Source organism: Lagopus leucura, unplaced genomic scaffold (assembly GCF_019238085.1).
Source record: "Lagopus leucura isolate 7727_CA_CO unplaced genomic scaffold, USGS_WTPT01 Super-Scaffold_100002, whole genome shotgun sequence".
NCBI lineage: Eukaryota > Metazoa > Chordata > Aves > Galliformes > Phasianidae > Lagopus > Lagopus leucura.
In genome coordinates, this window is record NW_024962263.1 from 49,327,147 (window position 1) to 49,355,128 (window position 27,982).

At 41.1% G+C, this 27,982-nt stretch overlaps 1 protein-coding gene across 4 annotated transcripts in view; it reads right to left on the bottom strand.

Annotated features, from left to right (window-relative positions):
• The window catches only part of KLHL14 (kelch like family member 14), a 63,460-nt gene that overhangs the window by 34,721 nt on the left and 757 nt on the right, over positions 1-27,982 (bottom strand). For all 4 annotated transcript variants that reach the window (XR_006178492.1, XR_006178491.1, XR_006178493.1 and 1 more), the window contains exons 2-3: positions 26,960-27,932; positions 11,530-11,651 (exon numbers count right to left, since the gene is read on the bottom strand). Coding sequence is in view for 1 of the 4 variants with exons in the window: in XM_042869421.1 (XP_042725355.1) it covers positions 11,530-11,651; positions 26,960-27,888 (1,051 nt within the window). In the remaining 3 variants the exon portion in view is untranslated. The remainder of the gene's footprint in view (positions 1-11,529; positions 11,652-26,959; positions 27,933-27,982) is intronic.

Consider the following 27,982-nt stretch of genomic DNA (forward strand, 5'->3'; position numbering starts at 1 on the left):
TTATACAAGACTCTGCCCTGGACATAGCTTCCTTGGAGCAGAAGTTAATGGGAGCCACTAAATGCACAGTTGATTATCACAGTTGTGATCCTGCTGAATAAAACTAAGTGTAAATGAGCCTGTGAAGACATCAGCTTTCCTTCTTGGAGATGAGGGCTACATGGGGGGCTAGCCAGAACACTGGGCTGTGAACACCATGTGTCACCCAGCTCTGTACTGCCTGCCATGGCTCCTAACATGACTTCACTTTTCTGGAGATAGCACACAGATGATCTCTGTCATATGATAATGCACAGTCATATAGAGATGTTTACAGTCAGTACTTTATAAAGTACTTAAGCATGTATTTAAACACACTGCTGAACATCAGTGTGATTGATACTTTGCTGAATTAGACATATGATACGCATACATTTTTCTGCTGTTGTAATTTTTCATTATATAGCCTTATAAGCTGGCCATAAAGATTTCCTTTCAGTTTTGCATCCAGCAAATGAGTAAATTTGGGAGTCAAATTTCACATTAGTTATGCCCACACAATGCCTTACACATGCATGAGGGCAGAAAACCACTCAATGACCTTTAATTGGACTTCTTTTCTGTTACTCTTTAACAATTCATCTAGAAAAAAAAAAAAATCTGTTTCTTTCTCATTCAGTAACTGACATCCTTTTCATGTCACTGCAATCAGAAAAGTATCTTCTACATAAGGTGTATATGCTAGTTAAGCTGCGCACATAGAGCAGCTGTAATTCCCAACCACCAGCAAGATGATGAGTCAAGATCACACCCATACATTCCGCTCTCCTTTTCTCTGAGGAGAAAGATAGGAAGAGTAGAAAGGCAGCTATTACACTATTTATCATGATAATTCCATTAAAATCTATTTTAATGACTTCTATTAATGTCATTTCCTGAGCCTCCCCATCTGAAAGTGATACACACATAGGTCTGACTTTGTCCTTTCCAGTTGAGCCTAAGAAGGAATATTTCCCATCTCCTCGTTTCATATTTTGGAGTCATACCCTCTCTTTTTTTTTTTTTTTTTAATAGAACCTCAAAATATTGGTCTGCCTTTATACACTAAGGTGCTGGTTACTGCCATCACTTCACCCACATTTATTTTGCTTTTACATACAAGAAAACAAGCTTGATTTCCTTCACAGTTTTATCTGTAGCCATCTCAGAGTTGAATGCTTTTTAAAGTTAAAATTGTGTGCAGTGAGAACAGTATTTAATTGTAACAAAATAGGAACTTTTACATTCAGTCACTGAGAGCTACAGGCTCACATCAGATGCTGTTAGCTATGGGTGTTTACACATTACACCCTTACAACACCTGGGTAGACTCACCTGGGGTCAGAGGTAGCATTCATGCAGCAGAAGGGAAGCCAGCTCCCCCTCACTGTCCCTCTCAGCACTCCCCAGGGGTCTCTCTGGGCTGTCCAGCTCACTCCCCACTCTCAGGCCTCACATGGATGCTGGCTGCTGCTGGGCACCTGAAACCAGCTGCCCCTCTGTGCTGAAAATACAGCTCCCACCACGCACTGTACAACAGACAAAACCAGCCCATGTTGGACTTTTCCTGCTTGCCCCAGACCAACATCACCTAATTAGGCTGTGCACCCACCCACCCAATTAATTTATTTTCCCTAAAAGGTTAAGGCCAAGTCAGGATTTGTGCCTTTCCTAGGACTCAGTCTGGCTTGCAGCAATGGAGTTTCCACCATTTCCCATGGGGGATTATTCCACAACCTAATAGATCTCAATGTCAAGAAGTTTTTTCCTGATACTCAGCCATAATTCATATCCATGAATTATGAGCTACTGTCGACATCACACCCATTGAGGCATTCCTAGAGCCTGCTTCATTTAAAATTATATGCTCTAGTTATGCAGGGTTTCTGTGTACTAGGGCAAAATGCTTTTTCTGCAGGTTAATTCATTACTATTCAATTTGTTAACACTTTTTTTTTTTTTCTCTCCTCAGTATGAACAGTCATTTTGCAGTTGCATACCCTATAGAAGAACAATCTCCATTTGGGAGTAGAATCGCAATATATAAATATGATAGAACAACATACCAAAAACCATCCCTGTAAAGACATATTAGTCTGTTCCTGCAGGTACTTATTCCAGCATTCACTTAAACGAAAACATTAGCTCATACAACACCTGGTATGAGACAGAAAGCTAAGAAAAAAAAAAAAATCAAATCCATAATAAATTTTATTTCTGTCCTTAGCAGAGGATATATGGGTAGGGATGGGAGGAGGGACAGGGAAGGAAAGGAAGAAAGGAAGCTGTGAGAAAATAGAGAAAAACTGAGAAGAGAACAGCTTCCTACAAACTGGAGGAGACTACAGTGCAATACAGCACATACAACAGTGAAAATAAACTTGAGGATACAAAATGTGCATCTCTCCCCAGTAACAGTAGTAGGAAACTGAGAAAAATAAGGTAGGTTTCTGAAATCTGTATTGCAAGCAATTGGAAACTAAACTTCTTGGAAGGAAACTCTCTTTTGTTTTAGGAAGATTTGAGAGGAGAATATTTATAAAGTGTGTTATCAATTTCTCAAGAAGTCAGAGGATTTCTATGAGTATTGTTTATGATTACATTTTGCCCAGCTAGTAGTGCTTTGCCATCCTGTTTGCATCCCATTTATACATAAATAAAATATCACATTAGATACTAGAAAAGAGATTGCTTTCTGAAGCAAGCAACTAGGAAGACTCCAGATTTCATTTTCATTTTCATCTCCATACATGCCTGGTTCCCACTAATGCCACATAAATCCTCGTGCAACTAGATGATAATAAACACATACATTTCACCTGAAATCATCTAACTAGTAGAAAGCCATGTTTACAGTAAGCATTAAATTCATCCAACACCATGCGATTTTGCATGGAAGTTGCCTATTCCAAAGAGCTCCATTTTTAGAGACACTGGCCAAACAGCGTTTAAGGAACATACAGAGAGCTGGTGAGAACATTTTTGGTGATATTTCCTTTCGGTAAAGTCACATGATTTCCAGTGAAAACTATATCTAGCCAAATGGGGCATCTGCTTTGAATGGATGCCAGGCCAACATAGCTTTCAGTCCCCACTCTGTTTGGACAACACACAGTATGTGTGTTTACAGCTGACACGAGATCCTCATAGGCTGAGATAACTTGAAATGCTGAAGATCCTTTAAGGCTACATTAAGTCTAAGCACCTATGTTATGTCGCTCACTTGGGTTTGCTGGAAAAGGCAACCTCTTTGGAGCTATGTTGCTTCTGATCCACAACTGGCTTTGCACAAATTGTGGACAAAGCTATGAAACATCCATTGGGACATATACGAGGGATGCAAATTAAAGGAATTATACTCTGACTTGGGGAAAGCAGGGTAATGCAGAAACTTGAACTTCAGTTGCCTGCCTTTTCTCCGTGCTACAGAAAGTGTTGGTATGAGAAGGGATATTCTAATACAACTACGGTTTCACAAAAACATTTTAGAGAAAGTTTTCATTTTGCCTTAGAACAAAGCTGTAGAAGTTGCTGCAAAACCAAACTCATTCTCAAGTGATCTGTAAAGATGAACAACTGAAGTTGAAATAGGAGGTAGAAAAAGGTAAGTTCTACAAAACAGGAGGAAGGTTTTGAGTCAAAGGTTCCAATACCTGCTAGGATACAGCAGAGACTGGCATCTCTAGAAATCAGCAGCTTTCTTTGCAAGATGTCTACAGAGAAGGACAGTATCACATCACAACCACCATGCAAATGACACACTTGATATTTCACCTGTGTTACACATGCCAACTTCTTACCTGGATCAGCCCCACCTCACCTCTGCACTGTTTTGGCCTCTGCCTAAGAACATTTAGGAACAGGGTTGTATCCACAGACAGTCCTGGCTGAGCACGAGAACTCAGCAGAACATTCCGATAAGACTTTTTGACTTGAAAGTAACTGCTTGTGGAGCTTCTGAGGATGAAGATGAGTATTTTTCAGGCAGGACCATATATGCAAGAGAAAGATCAACATCCTGAAAGTTATCTTTGCATATACAAAAGAAAATGAAAAATTTCATACATCTGGGTTTTCAGAAAGGTAGGTGGTGTTCAGAAGTCTGTAACAAATGGCAGAAGGCAGCCAAGAAAACCTGAAAGACTGTTGAGGGCTTCAGCACAGACTGAATCTGGCCTTAATAAAGCCTAGAATGTTAGTATGGCTGGTCATTTCAAAGACACTGTGTAGAAAGACATAAAGGAATTGAGAACACAGGAAGAGAAAGGTGTCTACTACCTATGATACACCATACTCATGATTAAAGTGGGGAATATGCACAATAATCTGTTTTATAAGTAGAAATCCTCCATTAAAATTGTTTTTAAAAAATGTGAATAATTTATATTAGCCCCTCATTCTCCGAGGGTTTCAGCTGAAAAAAGGCAAAATGAACTTAACAGTCTGCTTGGTCAAGCCAGGCACAGAGAATGGAAGTTATCACAGCATACAAGTCAAATAACACTCGTGTGTAAAAGCAGAAGCTAATAACATTGTAATCAAAAAGAAAAATACATGGAAGGAAGGCTGACATTTCTTGAGAGTTATCTCAAATAGTAATGCACAAGAAAATAATATTTAACAAATACAGTATTCACTGTGAGAACATGCTACATTTTCATTCATTCTTAAAGCTCTGTCTTGCTCTTAGATATGCAAGCATGCATCATTAATGGCACTTGCATGGTTGAATTCCCATGCATCATCCTTGGAACAGAAGTTGTGGCTACCTCTAACACACAAAAAATACTGTACTATATTGCTGTTTCTCACCACTATATTCTCATTTTTCCACATGTGAAAACATGTAGCTTATTGGCAGTGTGCCTAACTGCATTGAATAGGTCTCCAGAATCCAGTGTTGGATAGCTGCACCAGTCAGTCAACATTTCTTTTTATGACTCCCTTGCCTACTGTGACCTTACTTTCCGGTTTTATAACTCCTTAAAAGGGGTTAAACGTAAGGATAAGAAATACAGATGGAATTTATGTTTAAAATTAGTTTTTAATGCGACCAGAGTACTTGCCTAAGAAATAGAATAAATAGGAGCATGTGGATACGTGTATACATACTTGCACAACTTTCACATATACCTATTACAACTACTGAATTTGCCTAGTAGGTAATATCAAGACTTCTGCCCTAGTAATACACTAATACTTGCTCAAGCTTTTCAATGCAGTGGTGAAACCATCCTTGATACAGCACTAAAGCAGAAACTGCAGCATTCTAGACTGCTGGATAAATGAAGTAAGAGAAGAAATTTATCAGGGCTGCCAAGAGCTGTTCATCAAGAAACATTTTTGATTAACATAAGTATGTACTGTTCTCACAAGTGATGAAAAAGAAACTATAACTGGCACATGTCAAGAGATTTAACTTGTCCATCTGACTCTACTCACTTCTTGCAAGCACCATTTCTTTTATTCAATCTACCAATTGATTAGAGGTAAATTGAAGGAGGAAAGCTTTGCTTCTAACACACTAACATTCTTCTAGAAAGCAAAAGTTCTACACTGAATTCAATTACTTAAAAGAAGTAAAAACATCCAACACCACAGTATCTGCTAGGCATACAGTAGTATTTAAACTGACATTAATGCCTTTGAAAATTTCTCCTAAGAACGTGTGATGTAAGCATATAGATTGTAATGCCTTTTTTGTAGATAACCAATCTGGGAAAAAATATGGCAGAGTTGGTTGGTTTTTTTTTTTTTTTTTTTTTTTTTTTTTTTAAAGGGAAAACTGGCTAAGGCACATGAAGCACCAACAAACTGCAGTGCCAAAGCCATTTCAGAAAACAGTGGAGCAAGGGCTTTGTTATTAACTTACCCAGGAAGGACGGAGTACTGTTCTGTACAGGAAAGGCTGACACAATTAAGTGCCACAGAACTGCCAGCAGAAACAGAAAAGAAATACCCACTATGCCAGCAGAAAAAAGGCAGGCTGGGACAGAGACTGACCCAGGTTTTCTGATGCTGAGAATGACATGAAGCAAACCATTTTGTCTTCTCACATGACTTTCTTTTGGTAAAAATGAATAAATAATGCCTGTGTGCTTCTGAAAGGTTTTGTAGAACCACCAATACATTTAAGTGCAGGTTGACACTCAGAACACTGCTCCTGAAGTTGGAGGGCTGCTGCCCAAGAGGCTGCAGTGTCACAAAAAGCACTGAAGGAAAATTTAGAAGACAGAATGACAGAAATAAAAATATGCTGTATGCTAACCAAGATACCCAAAGTAGAAGTTGCCTCATGTAAAAATGAAAACACAGCTGATCTGGGAAAGGAAGACGCACTCACTAAGGAGCACAGAAAGGTTACTGGCTGCTTCTTGTGTCCATCAAACAGAAACAGGCAAGCAAGCAAGGACAACTCCCTGATGTTGTGTGATTGCCGCTGGCATGAAAGAGAGAGATGGAGAAGGATATCAAAGTGTCTGATTCATTATTTGTCCTTCCAGACTGATCAAACACAACAGACTGAAGTAGACCTAGAAAAGAGCAGCAAGTTCACAGAAATTTGAGAGTTAAAAATCAGATTAAGGCTACCTAGGTGACTAGAAAGGACGTGCTGGTTATCCTGGTAAAACTCTTCACTTTGGTGACCTTTCATGCATTTCTTGTCTTCCCTACCCAAATATATTGTCTATATTACACTTTTCATTGGCCAATGGCATTGGCTTTTACATTGATTTCAAATCCAAACCAAGCGCAATACCTAAGCATAAATGCACTACTGCCCATGAATGTATTTGGGATTATTTCTGATTCCTCTTCATGGTTTAGACAGACAACACAGATATCTAGGGAGGGAAAGGAATGTTATAGTTAGCATCGTCTTGAAAAACAAAGTACCAATATGAAGGAAAGATCTGCAGCAGCTTACTACAGATGGGAAGTGCCCTGTAAGCATTCAGTAATGTTTCCTAATATTTACCCCTTTGTGCATTAGACAGGTAGAAAGTCCTGTGTTGAGAGTATACCTCAAAATGTGTAAGATACCTTTTCTCTCCTACTTATCACTTCTAATCAGACAGATGGATACACTGCTGTGAAAAAATACAAAAAAACCCACCAAAAATAAAACAAGGACTGCATCATTTTCATTTATTTCTTTCATTCTCTGTTCAGGTAGCAAGAAATTTAATTCCAGTTGGATCAGTCTCTTGTGATTTTTTTTTCTTTCATTTAATATATTTTTTAAATGCTCAGAGGCATTATGACAGAAAAGCATGTATTTTTTTGTCCTGGTTTATACCCATCATCTTTACCATTACAACAAGACAAAAGCATTAAAGTAAAATTAATCATGTCAAAAGATTTTAGCAAAAAACAAGTGAGACCATGCATAAAGCATCGCTTTGTCTAGTGTGAAGTCACGCTCTGATTAAAAACATATAATGAAAGTGAAAGTAATACATCATTGCCTTAGCAGTAGGGTTTTTGGGAAAGCTATGCAATTCTGAACACACAAAAAAGAAAATCTTTACAGGCTTCATTTTTTGAAACTTGCATTGATTACAGAATAATTCTAACAAATAAAACATTATTTCATATCTTTAAAGTTTAATTAATCTTAAGTGTTGCAGATAAAATGAACAACCAAAGGAGTCCTATGATTCCTGGCAGAGCTGTAGCTCATAATTAAAATAGAAGTAGTGGTGGCTGGTCCTGGCCAGTGAGGCATAAGGTTGTGTTATGGGGACCCCTGATTGTCCTGCACCCAGTAAGTAGTTACAAGGACAGTAAAACCTCATAGAACAATGAAAAACCCTTCAGAGAGCAGAACGTCACTGTTTGTAAGGATTATCAAACACCCATCAGCTTCAGTTTGTGTCATTGCCAGTAGCAGCCTGGTGCTGTTACATGACATAGGCAGCACTCAGTTAAAAAATGAACCGGGGTTGTGTATGTGTAAGCAAGGCTGGAAAGAAATCACGCAGTAAAGATCTGTCTGCTGTACTTGGCCATACAGTCTATAAAATCCTCTACTTTGCTCAGGCATGACTATACAGTAAGAAATGTTTCAAATTATACAGAAATCTGCGCCTTATGAATCTCAGGTTAGGACTGTGACCCCATCAAATAAAATTAGGTGGCAGAAAATGTTTGTGAAATGCCACTTGTTTTCTCTTTTTCTGTCTCTAACCTTTGTTGCCAACATGGAAAAAAATAACTCTATAAGAAATACAAGACAGGAAATATACACAGTAATACTAGACTGTGAAAAATCTACCGATCCCTTGAGCCATAGCATTCTTGCCTATAGATGATGACATTAAAAAATTGGAAATGGGTGCACGCTTCCCCTCCTCTTCTGGATCTATGAACAAGGCAAGTTGTTTTCCTGATTCCTTTAGAATTACTCCCATTAGTACTGATGCGTTTGGTGCTTTGGGAAGCCAGGCAGAGAGAGGTGGGCAGTATCCCCTGCCAATAGATCTAGTCTTGTAGTGGGAACAAAATGAGATTGCTACTCTGCTGAGCTGTCATACTCAATAGCTTGTGCTGTTCCACCTGTAACCATCTTCACGGCTCCAAATACAGAGCTATGACTTACATGGAGGCAGCAGTTCCTGAGGGCTGGCGTTTTGCATTCCCTGTGCATTGCACAAGGCAGGACACAGAACCCTAAGTAAAGGAATAGGTCCAACAGCCACTCCAAAGAGGAAAGAAAGGAAGAAACACAAGAAGCAAGCATCTGTCCGCACGTGAGTCCACAGACCCCACCGAATAATTTCTGGAGCTCCTTTCAGTACAGGGTGAGAGGAGACCACATCACCTCTTCAGTGGGTGCACCCAGCAGCAGGTTTGCTAAATTGTATCCCTAAGTCCAAACGTCACTGGCATGCACGGCAGAAAACAAGTAATGCAGATGGAAGAGGAAATGTTTGCTACTACAGGAGGAAATTACATACACCTCAGGTGGTAACAAGATAGAAGCACCCTGAGGTACCAGATACAAGGACTAACACTGTTTTCACTTAAAAGTCACAGAGCAGGACATGGGTTCTTCCTCTGTCTCTGTTCTCCAGGAACAAGCTCCTCACTTACCCTAATGAGTAGGAGGTAATCTGCAACCTCAGGACCAACAATGCTGTTTGAACAAGTGAAGAAAAAAAAACAAAACAAAAACCCCTCCTTCACTGCTGATTGTAAGCTAGAATAGGATAAACAGATCAACTATTTTCCAAAACTGTTGATTGGAATAGAGCTAGCAGCAAAAGGATAAAAAGTGGACAAAACTATACTTCCTAAATTGCAAAAAGTACACCAAAACCAAAGATAGCACAACATCCTTACATTTCCAGGTACCAGCTAAACATCACAATATGTTTATTCAACACCGTAAGTGCACTGTACTACCACCATGTTACACTGTGGTTAGTTTGTAGTCTTTCCTAAAACAGCTCAACAACAGGTTTTAAAACCACTGAGTCCATGTACTCACATGCTATACCAGGATCATTCGATGTTTTACAAGTGGACAAGACAAAAGCTCTATTCCAATCTGTTCCCACTTTCTACTCTCTTTATATTAAGTTGGAAAACAATGCAGGGGCATAAAACATTTGCTTACTCGAAATGCTTGCTTCAATTTTTCAAAAATAATTATTGTTAATATTTGGCAAGTAGTAATATTCTCTAGTGAACCATTCTTGATATGGTTAAGTCTTATTCAGTGAGAAAAGATAAGCGTTCTCTTCAGCATATCTAAAACACAAACCCAGACCAACAGGATGGAAAGAGAATTTTTGTTTACTAGCTGGTACTACTTGTACCAGAAAAGCCTACATTATTTTGATAATAATTACATAAAATAGTTCACAAATATCTTTTTACACCACCATAAATGGCTGTTATTCAAATACTAGCTGTGAAGTCAAGTCAATATTTTTAACCAGAACATTTAGGTATCTTGCCTCCAGCTGCATTTTCCTACAGCTTTGAAGATAGCATCACATTGTAAATAAGCAAGAACTGAATAAATTTCATTCTTACAAAATCTTACATATCTACAGGTATCCGAGATTCAGAATAAAGTTATTTAATGCAGTGGAGGGTTCAGATCTTGACGTGAGGGTTGCATCTCTCTTGCGTATTAGGGTGAACCATTGGATTAGACACAACAAATTCAAAAATACAGAATGTGTTGGTCCTACATAATATTTTTCACTGACCATTTTTAGAATTTTCTTTTACTTTCAGAGCTGTACCCTATTCCACGGTTATAAAAAATGTGAGGCGTAGCATGGATGGATGGATGGATGGATGGATCCCCCTAGCATGGATGCTGTAGACTTCCCCAATATACAGTTCATATTTCCCTTTATAATTTCCATTCTTAAATAATGTCTTCAATTATTAATCCAGGGCACCTAATTCTAAGTCTTTATGCTGCAGCTTTTTGAGAACGGTTCCTAAATTGTTCATAGGATAAGGCAATTTGCAGAGGCATTGTTTCAATGCATCATAACAGTCATTTTCTTTTTTATTCTATTTCATCCTAATCTGTGCATATAATTTAAACATGAGTGCATCCCATTAAAAGGTTGAACAGATGAAGAACAGAATTCTGTAAAATGTTATTTTATTTCGAAATAAGGATGTATATTAGGAAATCCAGGTTTTACCAGTTGTCCAGTTTTAGAAGTATGGCTTTGATTTATGGATCGAAATTGCTCATTTATTATTTTATCTATACTGCTTTGGGCAATTTTGACAGTTAAAATTTAGTTTTATTGACCAATGCAGCCAGTTTAGCCACAAGGGGACTAATGCACACACAGCCTGCTGCACTCAAGAAGCTATGATTTGATTCCATGACCAAGTTAGACTGGGAATCGCAACCAACAATAAGTTCCAAAGTCCTCAATGCTCCAGGCAAAATACATGCTCTAAAACACAATCAACCTTCAAAAGAAGGTGGGGAGGAATTCTGTGATAGAAGCCACCGTGCACTGTTTACTGCAGCTCACATATTCCACCAATGTTTCTGTCAGCAGTGGATGCAGAACAGTACAAAGGAAACCTTTCTTTAATGACTGCGGACAACAGATAAAGCTGGAAGAAGGAAATGAAAATGCAGAAGAGAACTGGGGGTGTGCTCTAGTTCTATGACTCACCAGGGAACTGAGTGAGAATGCTGACTAAAACATTGTCTTATTTTTTTTTTCCTAAACTAGATTTTGTTCACATCTACATAAATATGCATGCATTCATGTTGCAGGATGGAAGACTTACAAGTTTACTTAAAAAACTTACTGGAATGATTTTAAGCCAGTGTTAATTTAGGCCTATCCTATTATAAAATTAGCATCTTCTGCAATCTCAATTTATTGCTCCATTGTGAAGCCCCTTGTGATACATAAACAAATCTCTGAAGAGAAACAAATCAATAAAGTGTCTAATTTGATTAACCATGTTTTTAAACCCATCAAGACAACTGTACAAAAATAAACCACTTACTTGTCAGTATTTTCCATGTCTTCTTTTCATCATCATAGTACTGAACCAAATTGCTGGGTAGCCGGTCAGGTCCAGGAGGCAATCCTCCAACCAATAACAGCATTTTCTTATTGGAGCGAATTCTTCACCCAAAACAAGAAGACAGAGGAACAACCGCATTAATGAAGAGTATTTTTAGTGGCAACAAAATCATAACCATCAAAAGAATGTTCACTGCTTGCAGTTTTCCATTTCATTTTTTGTGTTTCTTTCCCCAATCATGTCTCAACAATTTTTTGAACCAAGCAGAAAAATGATCAGAAAAGCTACATATCTCTCTACTCATGGAATAATAAGCTTCTTTTATGCAATTTGTTAGAGGTTCATTCTAGAACGACCTTTTTCTTATATTATCCCTTTAAATCATCACTCTTTACAGCTGAATACACATGAAATGCTCTGGAGTTGTACTAAGGTTAAGCATTAAAGTTGCATGTCAAAAATCGTATTAGTCAAAATCATTATTATAAGCCATTCTACACTCAAAGAACCTTGAAAAAATTAAGGTTATGCAGAGAGTTTGTGAGCCAACTCTTTAATCACACACTGAACTTCAGATATATAGTTTAGCACAATTAGCAGCACTGGGCTAACGGTTATGGGTTAAACACTACTTACAAGCATTTTTTGTTTGTTTAATTTAGCCCAGGCTCTTGCTTTCCCTCTCCCCCAGCTCTCCCCCCTTCTCCTTGCTCTCCCCCTGTGCACCACTGGCTATAGCAACACCAATTGGTAAAAATGAGACTGTGATGTTGTTGTGAGCCTCCCCAGAGTGGAGCCCTGCCAATGCTTGCCACTGATCCAGCGGCATGAACCTGCTCAACTGTGCAAAGTCACTCTAATTCCCTCCCTCTGTTTTTCTACCTTCTCCCCCAGGGGGCAACCACTGAAAGGAGTGACTACCCACCCATCAACTGCTGGCAATTCGCTGCTATTAACCGTGACCGTGATTCCCAATCTGCCTGGCAGTTCTTAAGAACAGGACTGCAATGTCTCATATGCAGTAAAAGCGGTTATCTGCACCCTGGCCTCCAACACTCTACCTGATGAATGTACGCTTTCTTCACAACATTAAGGGATTTAGCACAACTGGAAGCAAAGAGGGGAGGGAGGGCCCAGACCCCCAGATGAGTCTCAGTGCTTTAACAGTCACTTCACATACAATTGAACTTTCATTGGTAATACTAAGCTAGAGAGTGATAACAATGAAATAAGGTCTATGCTTAAACTGTTCCTGTTAAGGAGGAAGGTGAGGTAGCCTGGAATATCCGCACCAACGTGGACAAATGTGCAGGAGGACCATGCGTTTAATGGAAGGCACCCTTACAAAACACCAACGTTATTCCCATCAGAGCAATATCACTGCAGCAATCAATATGTTGGCCTGTAGTAAACTCTCCTGGCAAAGCAAACTGGGGAATGCTGCTGACCAAAGCCCATCACCACAACCCTGCAAGTGGTGCCCAGGTGCTCCAGGCCCTACAGAACACTCCAAGTCAAGATGCTTTGCCACAGAGACGTGTAAGTGGATTCCCTTCAGTTATGGCCTAAAATAAACGGTGGGGAAAGCCTGACCCCCATTGGTGTCAGGAATGCAACCGCTCTTCGGAATAATGAGCAAAATGATCTGAGCTGTGCTTTTGATGTGCACAGCCACCCAAAATAGTAAAAAAATCACAAAATCACTGAAGTTGGAAAAGACCACTGGGATAACAGTCCAACCATCAATTCCACCATACCCCCTAAACATGTCCCTCAGTGCCACATCCACACAGTTCTTCAGCACCTCCAGGGACAGTGACTCCACCACCTCCCTGGGCAGCCTGTGCCACTGCCGTGCCACTCTTTCTGAGAAGAAATTGTTCCTAATACCCAACCTGAACCACCTCGTGTGCAACAGGCCATTCTCCCTCATTTTATCGCTGCTACTTGGGAGAAAAAGCCGGCTCCCACCTCACCATAACCTACTTTCCGGGAGTAGAGATACTTCCCTTGAACCTCCTCTTCTCCAGGCTGAACAATCCCAATTCCCTCTGCCACTTGTTTCTCCTAAGACTTACACTTCAGACCTTCCGGCTTCACAGCCCCGAACTTCATTCAGGAAGGGAGCACAAGGATGAATACCTGATTCAGATACTTACAAATGAAACCCTTCAAATGGCTATAAAGAGGATGACTACAGATGTAGATTCATCTGTCACAGTGATGGCCAGGGAATTCTCTGGCAGATGGCCTTGTTTGTTTTTCAAAGAATTGAGGGCTCATGGAAGGTCTTGAATTACCAGCAGGAAAACAGTCACCCTCCTGGTGCGAACAGGCACTGCACAGTGGGGGCAGTGACACCACAGCTGCCCCACACCACACCATGCTCACAGCTCCAGACAGCCCCCACAGCCTACAGGCTTTCCGAGCAGCCAGCCTTTGACCTTGGCACTAAACCTGCTATTTACTGTCTGATGATGATTGTTACCTGCCCACTAGACTATGTCTATCAGGAGCCATCGCGTGATTACTGTCAGCACAGACTCAACTCACTGAGACCAAGCTCTAGGGAAAGCTTTCATAAACATTTGCCAGCGTCTTGAAATGTTCAATCTCCCAGTAAGGTTTTTAATGAGAGAACATTTGATAAAAACTATGCAATGCAGGAGCGTGATAAACTATTTTTGGTACGAGTTAGGGATGACTACACATGTAACAAGTGGCGGAGCAAACCAGAGCCATAAGTCAGTTATGCATGGCCATCCCTAACAATAGAGAATAAATTGTTTATTCCAACCCCCTCGTGTTGTATGTTATATCACAATCAACTCCCTGTGTATTCTAAAATACAGAATGCCCTTGCAAGGTTTACTTGATAAAGGAGTTTATTTTGATTTTCATCTTTCATCTGTGAAACTCCCTTCTAACTCCAAAGCACTGTGAAAAACCAATGAATGGCCAAGGCTCAATAGCTAAGGTGAAGAATGAAATGTCAGATGTAACTCAGAGTTTCCAGACTTTGGCAGCTGCAACTATCCTTAACATTACTTTTCCAGCTAAACAATCTGAGCATTTGCTATATCCTGAGAAGAAGTGGAACTGTTACCTGGGAATTTCTAAAAACATCTAATTTTCTTACATACTTAACATGGGAAGCAGTATGAACAGCAACCTTTTATTGAAGTTTAATATGTATTTAATAGCAAGCATAGTCTCCATCAAAAGCAAAGTGAATTCTCATTTGACTACCAAGACATGGGTTACCTCACTCAAGATCATACAATATCTAACTAATCTGTCTTGAGAGCTCTTCTAGTGTAAAGATAATACAGTGACTGAAGATATGTATGCTTTTAAAGAGATGTTTTCTCAGAGTCAATTCTGTTTACTTGAAACCAATTCTGCTCTTTAAATTCTGGTGTGAATCCCAACATTCCGAGTTCAAAAAAATTTTTTTCTTAGCTCCATTACATTAGATCTGTGTAAGGTATCATACTGAGCAGCTCTGTTAAAACTTTCTCATACATCTCACCACGTATACTAAAATATGAAACATCTGGAAATGATCACTGCATATATAGAAGCCTTTTCTAAATCTTAATAGTGTAATTCAGTGAAACACTAAGATGAATGAAAAATTAAAAAATATATATAAGACAAAGATTCTCCTCTCCTTGCATTATTATGCATTTGCTATTTAGATAACTCAGTAATATCATGAGTAACACCTGGTATTCTGTCTGAAACACTCTTCATAGTTCTTATTTCACAGTGTAATATACTTCTCAGTCACATTCTGCGGTTTACAGTGTCCCTAGCAATGCTACTACGAGCATCTTGTGTTCAATAAACGGTAGCAGGCCTTGGTCAGGAAAGCTAAAATAATGCTTGCCATGAACCAGCAGGCCAATGTCACACAAAAAGCTGAGATAAAATGATCAATATCTTATCCCAAAAGCATTTCCTATACCTACAATGCAGAACTCTGGTTCTCACTGATACATATACATGTGCTGTTATTATTCTGCAAACACTTCGCAGTTTCTGTTCTGCAAAGGTTTTAAAACAATTCACCTTAATTAAGATTCTGGGTACTCTATGTGGCCTGAAACTTATTTTGTGTAATTACAAGACCGTAAACCAAAGTATATTTTAAAGTCAACATGTGTTGTTTCATTTAGGCACAGAAAACCTAATGATGCTGAATTTGAGACCTCATAAATGGTTTCACTGTCAGAACTGTTGAATACCTATCACATACTTAAATGCTACTGACCTCCAAGGCTGCAGATGTGCATCAGCTCTGAAATTCAGGGTGCTTATTCTACAGTTTAACTGCGAGCATACTGAGCAAAACACTGAGCTCAGAAGAGTTTACCACCTTATGAATAATCAGCAGAAAAGACAGTGAGAGATCTCAATAACCCTTACAGCCACATACACCCAAAACTCCTTTGCAACCACGATAGCCTCATATTAATGGAAAACACATTAATAGGAAATATTTTTCTTGTCTTTTTTTTTTTTTTTTTTTTTTTTAAATTAGCTTATCCATCAATCTTGCACTGCTGTATTTTCCCCATCTTGACACTTAATAGAAGTTCATTCTACAAAGACAGGAAAGAAAATAAGCTTCATCAACAGATTTGCTCCAGATTCCTTCAGTTTTTAAACAATGCAGTAAAGCTTCACTTTCTGCATTGGTGAATGCACAGAGAAGAGAATGCAAGAGAATAAAACAAAGAACGACAATCCTGTGTTTCTTCAGAAATTCTGTATAGGGTTACATCAGAAAGAAAACTGCATCTTGGACATAAAGGTGATAATGGCAATCCATGGGGAAAAAAAAAAAAAAAGAAAAAGCTGTTCCAACTCCACTTTCAGATTAACTCAAGGCTACAATAGCACCAAAACCCTGGACCATTCATTCTCTTACAGTCACTGTCATTCCTATTTGAGTACAGAAGGAGTCAGGTGGCTCTTCAGACCAGGAAACTTGTGGTACATGTGCAATGCCTCACTCCTGCTTGAGCTCTGACCTGACTTGCAGCAGAGCCAAACTAAACCTCAGACGTCTTCTCACCAAACCGAGGCTCAAACACAGTGGGCAAAAGACCAGCTCAGATTTAGCTAGTGCACATGACTGGATGATAAAGCTTAGGAACACCCACAGATTTGAGAAAATAGAGACTGATACACTGTAACACAACCAAACCAACAAGTAGTAAGAATCCCAGAAAAAGCATACACAAATAATCTGTATCGGTTAGCAGTTCAGATACAGACCTTTCTTTTAACACTAACAACTCAATTTAACCTTCAGAAACCAGAATGGTGCTCCACATTTTTCTTCCAAAGAGGCCTCAGAAGGACTTTTGGGTCCAACAAAAATAAAAGGGAGAATCCAGTTGCTGACTGTGAACTTGAACTGATGATGCAGACATGCATCTACCCATGGCTGAAGAATCTGTTTTGTCGTCACAGAACATATTATGAGATCTTTAGCAATTCCCTTTCCCAATTGTGGATAGGCATTTCAGTGCAACATCTTATGAAAATTGCTTATTTTGATACAGTTTGGCTTTCACAGCTGACTGCAAAGACAGTCATGATTAGCAACACATGGTTGTTAACAGTGGGAAAAATATCATTAACCAGGAATTTAACTATGAACTTGATAAAAGCCATAATACACAAATCCAAGCTTTACTTTGGACAGAAAAGTGTTGTGAGGCTATGGCAGCACATCAATAAACTAATGAAGACTGCAACCTGTAGGTGACAGGTATCCAGAATCTCTTCCCATCCCCGCAAGTACTGCCTGGAGAAGGACCTAAACTCTCCCCATCATCATATCAAGTCCTGCAGGCAGCAGCTCTGCCACAACTCTAAACTGACAGAAATATCGATCTTGTGGGCAATGTACAAATCTAAATGAATATTTCAGATTTGTCAGAACCCAAAGCATACCGAGGACTTCCTCAATCTCTTCACAAATTGTAACCAAGAAATGGTTTAGTTCTTAGATTCAAACGATGTTCACAAATACACTGAACACATGTTTCTTTATGAATTGACTTTTCTTGCTGTTCTATTCACACATTCTGCTGGAGATCCACCCAAAAGAACAACAGAAAACTTCCCAGTGAAATCATAAACCTAAAAATCAGTCTGACCATTCACTACTGTCACAAAGATTCTCATTTTCATCTCCTCACTCACTTTACAAAGCCTGCATAACAAAAAAGCCCACAGTACACACTCTCATTACAGCAGAGCTCACAGTGACATTCACTAAATATCTTCAGTGGTGCCCAAATTACAGCTGCTCCCTCACTTTTTCTCCATGCTGTACAGTCAAGGCACAGTCCTGCTGACCAGTGACAGGCTGTGCACGGACACAGAGAGAGATCTGTTATTTTTTTTCCCTCTCTGAATCTACTCATCTTTTTTTCCCCCCCAATTTATTTTACTTAAAAAAATAATGGTACTAGAAAGAAGAAGAGTCAGTGGTTGCTTCAACAGCAATTTTTCATTTCTGCCTCCATCTAAAAAGCAAAAGCTCACAAGTGGGTGAACTTTCTGTCTGACAGGCCACATGTAACTGTTGCACATTGACCTGATGTATAATCAATGAACGTACAGATGTTATAGTTACGAAATATACCAGAGAGTTTGGCTATGCAGTTATTATACCAAAACAGAATAGACAGAATGCTCACCCATATCCTGGGCTCACTATGAAACTCCAGAGGAGGGATTCCTTTCCCACTGGTAGTCAGCTCTTAAATGGATCTAGGAGAGGTGCAGCCAGGCTCCAACCCTTCCGGCAGCACAGGTGGGTTGCCTTCACCTGTGCTCCCGTGGCTGACTCATGGCTCGCCTCAGGTGATCAATCAGAGGTTCAGGCTGTGATTCCGCAGTTCCCATACACCTGACAAGTCAGGGTTTTCTTTGAATAGTTTAATACCTACAGTCGCTAAACAAGTTTCTTTTCTATAATTTAAAATATGTTTGGAGCTCTGAATACCCCATCTTCTCTTTATAAATCCAAACCCATTGCTGCTACTCATTTAGAATAAGTAAACCTCAAAGAGTTATGGAATATTTATAGCTGGAGGATATTTAAAATGAATGCCTTTTCCTCTGGGGATAAAACCCTCTGAGTGGATGTCTTAGGAGCTGACCACTATCCTGGAAGAGTGGCACCTATCATCAGCTTTTCTTTGGGAGGAACGCACAGGAATGTGCTTTCATCTTTGTCTCCCTGTGTCCAGCCTATTCCTTGTATTGAGAAGAGACTGGTACCACTTCTTCACAAAGTTTCTCAGCAGCGTTTCTAAGTAGAGTTTTGTCAGGGTTGCTTTATCTCTACACAACACTGCTGTATCTTACAGCTTGATATAGGCTTTAATAAATGTGCTGTCTCTGTGATGAGCTCATCTCCCTGAAAATTTCCTTAATCAAAGGTGTCATCTCTTTTGCACCAGTTATGTTGCAACCAAATATTTTTCTGCAGAAGCTTATTACAAAACTGCAGGTCTAATAGCTTTGTGCACTTCCTATAACAATAATACCCATACAAACGGATCATCTGAACACAACTTTACATTTACTGAGATCTGAATGCTGAAGATAACCTTATTAGCAACTCAGTGAATACCTGAAGCATTGTAAGGGATCTATCTGAATCACAGCAATGTTAACAGCAAATCTTATATTCACAGTCAAAAAAATCTCCTGTGTCATAAACCCTATTGGCAAAACTCTGCAAACAACCAATTTACCATATTGCTGGCAGTTTGAATAATCCTACACTTCCTTCATCCTGAATACTAAAAAAAAAGAAATAAACAGGAAGAAAATGTCAAATCTAAATGCTGCTGAAATTTGTTTTCCTCATCTCCTTTTCTTTCCTTTTCTTCTTTGTCTTAGACAGTAGCAGTAAAATGAAATGTTTATAGCATGCTGCAGGGTGGTCAAGTCTGCATTTTTCCTCTTAGAAAATTTCAATCAGCTCTCCTTACTGACACACACACTGTGAAAAGTCAGAAGTCTTTCTTTTTTTGATTCTATATCAGACATCTACGACTACAGGAGGTCTCCGCACCAGAGGCTGTGCTCTCTCCAGCTGAGCTTCCTTTTCGTTAGAAGCTGTTGAGAAACAGAACCTGCTGCTGCTTCACATAAGCCGTGACTGGTTACCTTTCCCACTTCATTTTTCTAAAAGAAGGCAGCAGTCAGGGAAAGATCAGAGGAATCTACTGCGGCATCAACCTATGTTTGCTTCCAGCTTCAGTGTAAGCCGTCTGTTTCCACTGAACTTGGCAGCTGGTAACATTTGCTCAAAGTTCATAGTCTGCTTTCCAAGAATACGGCAAGAACACTCGACTAGTAATGGTACTAGGCACAACAGTCTTTAAAGAAAATTTAAGGAAGCCAACAAATATGAAAAGCAATGCCAGAAAGTATCTAATAATGGATTTTCTCTTCTCATAAGGCTAATTTCTTTAGTAGCTGGGTAAGTCGGTAGGTGGATTGATGCATCTGTAATACCAGGCAGGAGAGCAACAAAACCAACAACAGAAAGAGAAGTTTACAGAGCAGTGGAGGACAGCCCCAAATTTTTAATCAGGAATCCAATTAACTTGAATGTTTGATCTTTTCAGACCATACTTTGCAAAAGGATATTAACAAACTGTCCTAATTATGAAACTGCTTTGGTTATTTTAAATGAGTAATTTGAAAGGTTAAAATGGTGTCTTTACAGATTATGAGCACTTTTTCCCATTATCTGTTTATCAGAACTGAAAGTTTGTTGGTTTGAGGTTTCTTTTTGCAAAAACAATTTCTCTCAATTTTGTGCTGCTTGCCCTCCTTACTTCTCTCACCCCCCAAAACTCACTGCACATTCTCTTTGAGTGCAAGCTCAAAAAGATTTAATATTTCTCTTTGAGTATAAACTGAAATAATTACACCATTCCTGCTTTGTTTCATTTACTGGTCAGCAGTCACAAATTCAGAACCTCCATATTCTTCCACTAAGGAGAACCTAAGCCTTCAAGGACTAAATGCAGACATGGTCTGCATGACCTTCTCCCCTTCATCTCCTCTCTCCATTTGAGGAGGACGTGTGTCAGGAAAAGAGAGGACGTGCAGACAGCTGAGAGACAGGTGTGTGTTGTTCACCTTGATCCTACAGTAGTCAATTAGCGGAAGGCACACCTAAATCATACTAAGTGGACACTGTTTGCTAGGCAGTGTCCTTATTTAGGAGTCCCTGCACCATCTGTGGCTTGTGTTTCCCCTTCCACAACAGCCCTGGACTGTGTTGGCAAAGCTAAGACAAGATCAGCACAGGATCTCATGAGGGACAACTGCATTACTTTAGGGATCCATAGCATTTGCAAATGAACTGCACAGATTGCCGTAGATGGTTGAAAGGGGCACCTTTTGTTAAATACAGGAAGCTCCCATTTTTCCCAGCACTCTGTCCTCAGTTTGAGTGGCTTAATTTCTTCGTATTTTTATTTTTTTAATTAACCTCATTTTCCCTCTAAAACAAGAGGGCTGGGAAAAATTTCCCTGGCTTTTCCAGTGGAATAAAAGTTTAGACAGGCAGATACATCTACATGCACCTACCTACAAAGACAAGGAGAAGGGTACAAACAACACCATGTCAGGTTTTCTATTTTCTACCACTCTGTCTTCAGTATGCTACTGGAAGAATTTTAACAAACGCAATCTGTGCTTGCATGTCCACTCCCTTCAAGAAACAAAAGCAGACTGCACCACTCAGGAGGAAGCAGGTGGATCGGGAGGGAGTCCTACCTGGCAGTGGTGTGAGGGCAACGAGGAGCTGGAGATACTGGGGCTGTGTGCTTCCAGAGGACACAAATCAGGAGGGGCTGGCAGTTTACAACAATTGCTCCAGCCAGGTACCTCTGACCAGAACACTAGTGCACATGGCACTTGGCACCCTCTTCTACAGTTTTCAGAAAGAGGATTGCCCACAACAGACACCATTAAATATTCTATTAGTTATGGCTCTCCCCAGTGTTTCCACAGCCACTGAAGATTTCATGGTCAGGACATACACAACTTTAAGAAGGCACCAAGGGATGGTTCTGACTCACAGCAGTGGTTTTACAACAACAGTGCTGCCTCTGACCATACCTAGGCTTCAGTTCTCCCTCTTCTTGGATATTCAACCATCTCATTGCTTACACTTCAGCACCAGTCTACAAAGGCAAATGAATGCACATAAGGCAAGTAAGGCAAGTAGGTGAGACTAACTAGGATTAAACTGACTACAGTTCTGTGGTTCGCTTCCCTGCAGCCTCTAATGTGTCAGTCTCTGTTCTGCAGCTCAGCTGAGAGAGTCCTGGCACAGGAACAATTTACTGATATTTATTCAGGCACATAAGACCTGATCCAAAGCCCAACAAAATAAACCTGAGCCTTGTGTTCACTCTGTTCACGTTGTAATGCAAACGTTAATAATTCAAGTTTATCATAAAAAGGATTTTTTTATTCAGATGTTAATTTGGAGTCTGAAACATTTCTCATTCACAATAAACAACACGTACAACTGTTAGTTAAAAATCCAAATATTGGTGTAAGAATCACAAAGGCAAAGTCAGGTGGCTAGTTTCTAGCATACATGACAATGTATGTCAGTGGAGAAAAAAAAAAAAAAAAAAAGCACTTTTCTTTTAACAACTATCAAACACCTCCAGTGAGACCCTACAAAAATTTTAGCAGGAAAAGAAGTTGAGCTGGAGTAAAAAAGAATGTGCAGACAAATAGTGCATTCAAGAAGGAAATTATTTAATTGCCAAGAGACAGCCAGTTTCTCCACATTTTTAATCTCCTCTGCAGAAAGTAATACAGACTGGATATGTACATCTTCCACATAAATGCTAGAGTCTGACGCTGCTCTTTACTTTACCCCCCTTTCATCAACAGTTACTACCTTTCTACTGAGTGAAAACTGGTCATCCTGTCTTAATCCCCCGCCACTTTAATTTCCTGACATTTTCACTAATATTACAAAATACAGAACAGTCTGGATTACACCCTCTCTCTGCTGAAACTAAAGAAAAAGAGAAAACCCTATTATCAGCTTCAGCTGGACCAGAATTCACACTTCTAATCTCTCGAAGGTCTAGTAACTCAGGGAACAAAAGTATAAGAAAACAGCTGGGTCTGTGCATTCTGGAACTTCACTGAACCCAGAAAACAGACAGTACAGTCAAGCTTAGCCTTCTTATCTCTTCGTCTTTTTATTTTCCTCCTTTTAATTTCAGTCTCTAATTACGTATTTTCTGCCTAGGACTTACTCCATCTCAGGTCAGTTGGTTTATCCTCATCCTCTTTTCCTCCCGCACATCTAAAACAGGTCTTCCAGCAACTGAAATGCTCAGTTGTTATTGACAACAGATGCTGTTTCTGCCAAGAATTAGTTTTATTTGTTTTGTTTCAATCACTCTCTTTATTTGCCTTTTTTCCCCTATCTCCCTGCTTGCCTGTTTTCCTATTCTTTCTCTCTCCTTCCTTCAAAACCGTACTTCTCTCCCCCTTTCCCTTCCTCACGTGCACTTTCTTGCTTCCATGACTTAGGTCCCATTTCTCCCTCAGGGTATCTTAATTCCTTTCTTTTCTTGCATTTTCTCTCTCACCCAGCTCTACTTTCCTCACTCTCCTCCAGTTACCTGATACAGCCATGCAGACCTCTCACTGCTGCTCTACCTGCAAATCCGGAAAGGAGCTGATCAGCCCAAATTCCTATTGATTTTTAACAAGGGTTGTGTGTGTTCTGTCACTGATAAACAACTCCGAGGCTGTACTGTGCTGCCTCTCCCCACCCTCTGTACCTTATCACATCTGTCTGAAACACAAATCATTGTAAATAGTTAAAGGCGAGCAAAACCATAGCATCATCACAATGTTATACAAGAAAGCAAAAATGTTTATGTGAAAGATTTCATGATAAGCCTTGTCATCTAAGTAACCTATATTTCTCCATCTTTTCTCTGCAGCTGTGTTATGCATTAGCACAAACAAAATCAAAGGTAAAAATTTGGCACTACACAGCAGAGAAATGTTTTTGACCATTTTCGTTGTTGCAAGTAAATACTGAAGCAGTAATTTTCACTAGCTCGCTCATCTTCAAAAGTGAAATTCTTTCCAGCAACTCAGTTATGCTCTAACCCAGAACTTTCTAAAAATTGAAAACACATATACCAGGTGTTATATAAAATACATTCATTACACAATAAACCACAAACATTTTAATCTGTGATAATACTCCAGTGAAGTCCCAAGAGTCAAATAAATAACCAGAAGATGAACATTCTTCTACCGAAACGTATTTTCTTCTCGGACCTCCAGAAAACATAACAGCACAAAGTTACAGTCTCTTTCAGGCACGGCCAAAATCGTTTAAGTCTAATGTTTGGGGTCATCCTAACAGGCCCAATCTGTTCTGCGTGGAATGTCAGGTGATGTCAAAGCTGACCATGTCTTGAGAAGCAGGGGTGGCAGCTCATACACTGAGACCCACATTAGGTGAAAGACATGGAAGCCAGACAAACAAGTAGAACTTGTGCACAGTGGGGTGCCTGATTAAACGCGAGCTGAAATATTCACCTCCCGTGATAACAGCCTAAACTCAAGCGTGTTCAGAAGTTGGGAATGTTATTTCTCAACTTTTTAGACAGCAATCATTTAGCTGCTGTACTTTGAAAAATAATTTTACAAGAATGCATGGGGACATTTCAAGCATTTAACTTCTCTCAGGAATCTTCAGGGAAAAAAAATGAAAGTGCTCTCCCTGCAGGTAAATATCCTTTCCCCATCTTGGCACAGCCTTGCCCATGTGGCACAGAAGACAAATGAGGACCTCCCAGCCCAGGCACTGCCAGCACTGCAGGATCTGCCCTGGTAGCACCACATCTACCAGTAGCTCTGCTCATAGTGCACACACTGGATCGTGACCCAAAATTGCTTGACAGCAGCAAAACCTCGTGTGCTCTCCATTATGCTTACTTCGCTTGAGAAATATAAGTAGGCTAAATTCCAAAATGGTAGTGTGTGTATATGTACATGCACTTCTTACAATGCAGCACATTACAAAAAATTACTGCTTTTAAAAAAGAAAAGTTATTGGCAAATTATGATTCTGAGTGTGATTGTTCCAGGACTTCTCCAAATTCCTTCCAAGGGCTGTAAGCAGGTGACTGTGGCTCTGTGCTGCTGCACTTCTCACTAGCACGTGGTATATCACACAATATATATTATGCTGCACAAGAGGAACAATTAATCTCTTCCTAAAGACATGTGAGCCTTTTGTGAATGACCTTTCATTAAACTTTAAATTCTAAATTACCAAGGTCACCATTGCTCACAGAAAAGGTAATCTGGGCTAAAAATTATTACACTGAGAAGGACTTTATCTATTTGCACACATACTTAACTGCTCAGTTACTTTTAAGATCTCTTTCAGCAAATTAGTAACTTGAGAGGCTTTCTGAGGATTTTCTTCCTTGAAACAAAAATTTTCCTAAATGCCAACCTGTCAGAATTGCAGCTTTGGAGATGCCATGGGTGACATAAAACCCAACTTTGGAAATTTCTATAGTCCTGGTAATGTTTTTTGTTTCTTCATTCATGTTTGAGAAGGCACTTCTACATCTAGACACTCTGATGAAATCTAAGCATGAATAAGATTCAAATAACAGGCCTTCATGATCTTTATAAAGTTCCAAGATTATCACCCAGATCCAAACTAAAATGTACCTGTTGTATTCCCTATCACACAGAGTATTTCAGCATCTCCAGTATTCTAAGTTCTGATGCCTGCTCACAAAGAACAGAAATTTCAATATTTTCACTCCAATTTCAACGACGCCAAAGAACCCAAACAGAAGCCAGTAACAGCACTTCCATTAAAGACATGCTGAAGTTGGCTAGGTGACATTGTGTTGCCCCATTACAGTTAAAGGGATCTTAAATTCTACCACTTGCACATCTATGTTGATCTCTTACAAAAATAACAATGGTGTTTAAACTCCCTTTCCCCCATAAGCCATTAAGTGAGTGCAACTTTGAATCTAATCTAGGTCTAAAGTGGGATCCTTTAGTGCACGCTCCCGTTTACGTGACAAGCCAGCCTCCAGCACCAGGAGTATCAGATGCTTGCAGCATCCATGACACTTGTAAGCATTCAGTGGTCAGAACACCACTACATATCCTTCAAATGACATGGACCAGTGAAGCTGGAAGGTATCTCCACTGAACCAAGCAGCTGGTATCGCAGCAATCCGCCAGGACATGAGCCCCAGCATGCCCCAGGCGGCACACAGTGGCTAACTCACAACTCCGTGCTGGGTTTGCATTCTGAAAGTCAGCAGCTCTGAATATTGAAATGCAGAAGGGACACAGCAGCTGGAACAGCAGCCTCTCAGAATCACTCTGCCCTGCAAAACACTGGTGTTTGCCTTTAGTTGTGGGGGTTTAGGAGTGAGATCGATCAGACAGCAAGGTGATGAGCATGACAAAACGCTAACAGAGCAGCTAGCAGAGTAATGAGAGAAGGCGAGCATTCCTGAACTTAAATCACCAGGGTACCTCTCAGAGATACAAAGAACCCTCTGCACTTTTTTTCTGAAGTATTTAGCAATGTATTATCTCTTCTTGCTACTGTTAAGTCATTAACTAGCCTCTTAGTTAGAAGGCTGCATAATACGAGCGTGCTCCGATTCCTGCACTACTGTGTCAGTGTACCTGGAGGAAGGCATTATCTTCCTGGTTTTGAATGAGATCAGGTCTGAACACATTTCAAAAGGAAAGACAAAACAGCCTTTCATTTCGGGTGTATTTACTCTTCATTAAACTCCGTGCTGTGCTTCCAGTTCCCAAAACCGACCTCACATTGTCAACCTTTGGCATTGTGATTCATCGCATTATTCAAAGAACATAACCATCATGTCACAGCTACAGAGAGGGTGAAGGCGCAAGTTTGCAGGCGCAGTATGGAAATCACCTTAGCATCACCAGTATCGAGGTGCACATGAACAACACTAAATTATAAAAGTAATTCGCCAGATTTAGGGCTGGGTGTTGTTATGCTCTGAAGACTCACCTCCTTGCTAAAAACCGGATACACAATCCAACTTGTGGCCCAGAGCGGGTCATTACAGCAGGCTGCCACCGCGTGACCCCACGCTCACACTCCGGCCCCACAGCTTCAGCACGACGGCAGCTCCTCCAGCGGGAGCCCCAGCGGGGAGGGGTCGCGCCACGGTCCGCAGCCCCGTCCCGCCGGGAGCCCCGCAGCCGGGAGGCCTCTCCCGGCCCGGCACCGCCTCGCGCCCCGCGGGGACCCCCTCGGGCCCGGCCCCCTCACCTGCTGGCCAGGCTCTGCCGGCAGTGCTGCCTGAAGGGCATCAGGTGGTAGTTCATGGCGTCCAGCAGCAGCTTTTGGCACACGGGGTCGGTGCGCATGAAATCTACCGACTGCACCCGCTCCACCAGCTCCGGCGCCGGGATGAGGGCGAAGCGGAGGCGCTTCATCAGGTCCGGGGCGTACTGCATGCGGGTCTCCCGGTCGTGCTCCAGCCAGAGCACGGACATCTGGAAGAGGGCCAGCTCCGACTCGACGGGGGGGGGCAGCGAGTCGAGCAGGGCGCGCATCTCCTCGAAGTTGAGCAGCAGCACGTCTTCCACCAGGTACTTGTTGGCCAGCTTCTTGGTCTCCTCCAGGCCGTGCAGCGCGGCGATCTTGCACACCTGCTTGTAGTTCTGCACCGAGATCTGGTCGTTGAGGAACTGCACGCACAGCTTGGTGACCTGCGGGATGTGCAGAATCTTGCTGACCGACAGCACCTCCTCCACCGTGTCCAGCGAGAGGGTGACGTTAGCCGTGTAGAGGTACTCCAGCACCAGGCGCAGCCCGATGGACGAGCAGCCCTGCAGCACCAGGTTGTTGATGGCCCGCGGGCTGGCCAGCAGCTTGTCCTCGGGGGAGGAGGACGGCGTGCCCGGCTCCTCCTGCGGCGGCGGCGGCGGCTCCTTCGGGGGGGCTCCCCCGAGCCCGTCCTGGGCGCCGGGCCCCAGCCCCAGGGCGTGGGGGTGGCCGCCGCCGCTGGAAAAGAGGGATCGGAAGTATTGGGAGCAGGAGGCCAGCACAGCCTTGTGGCAGTGGAACTGCTGGCCCTGGGCCGTCAGGGTGACGTCGCAGAAGAGCTGCTTCCTCCACAGCAGGTTGAGGCCGTGCAGCAGGTTGTCGCTGTGGCTGGGGTCGAAGGTGGAGGTCCTGTCCCCGGATCTGGACATGGCGAGCGGCCTCGGGCGCACCTGCCTTTAAACCCTCCTCCGACCTGGGCAGAGGGTGGGGAGGAGAGGGGTGGGGAGGGGGTCGGGGCGGGGG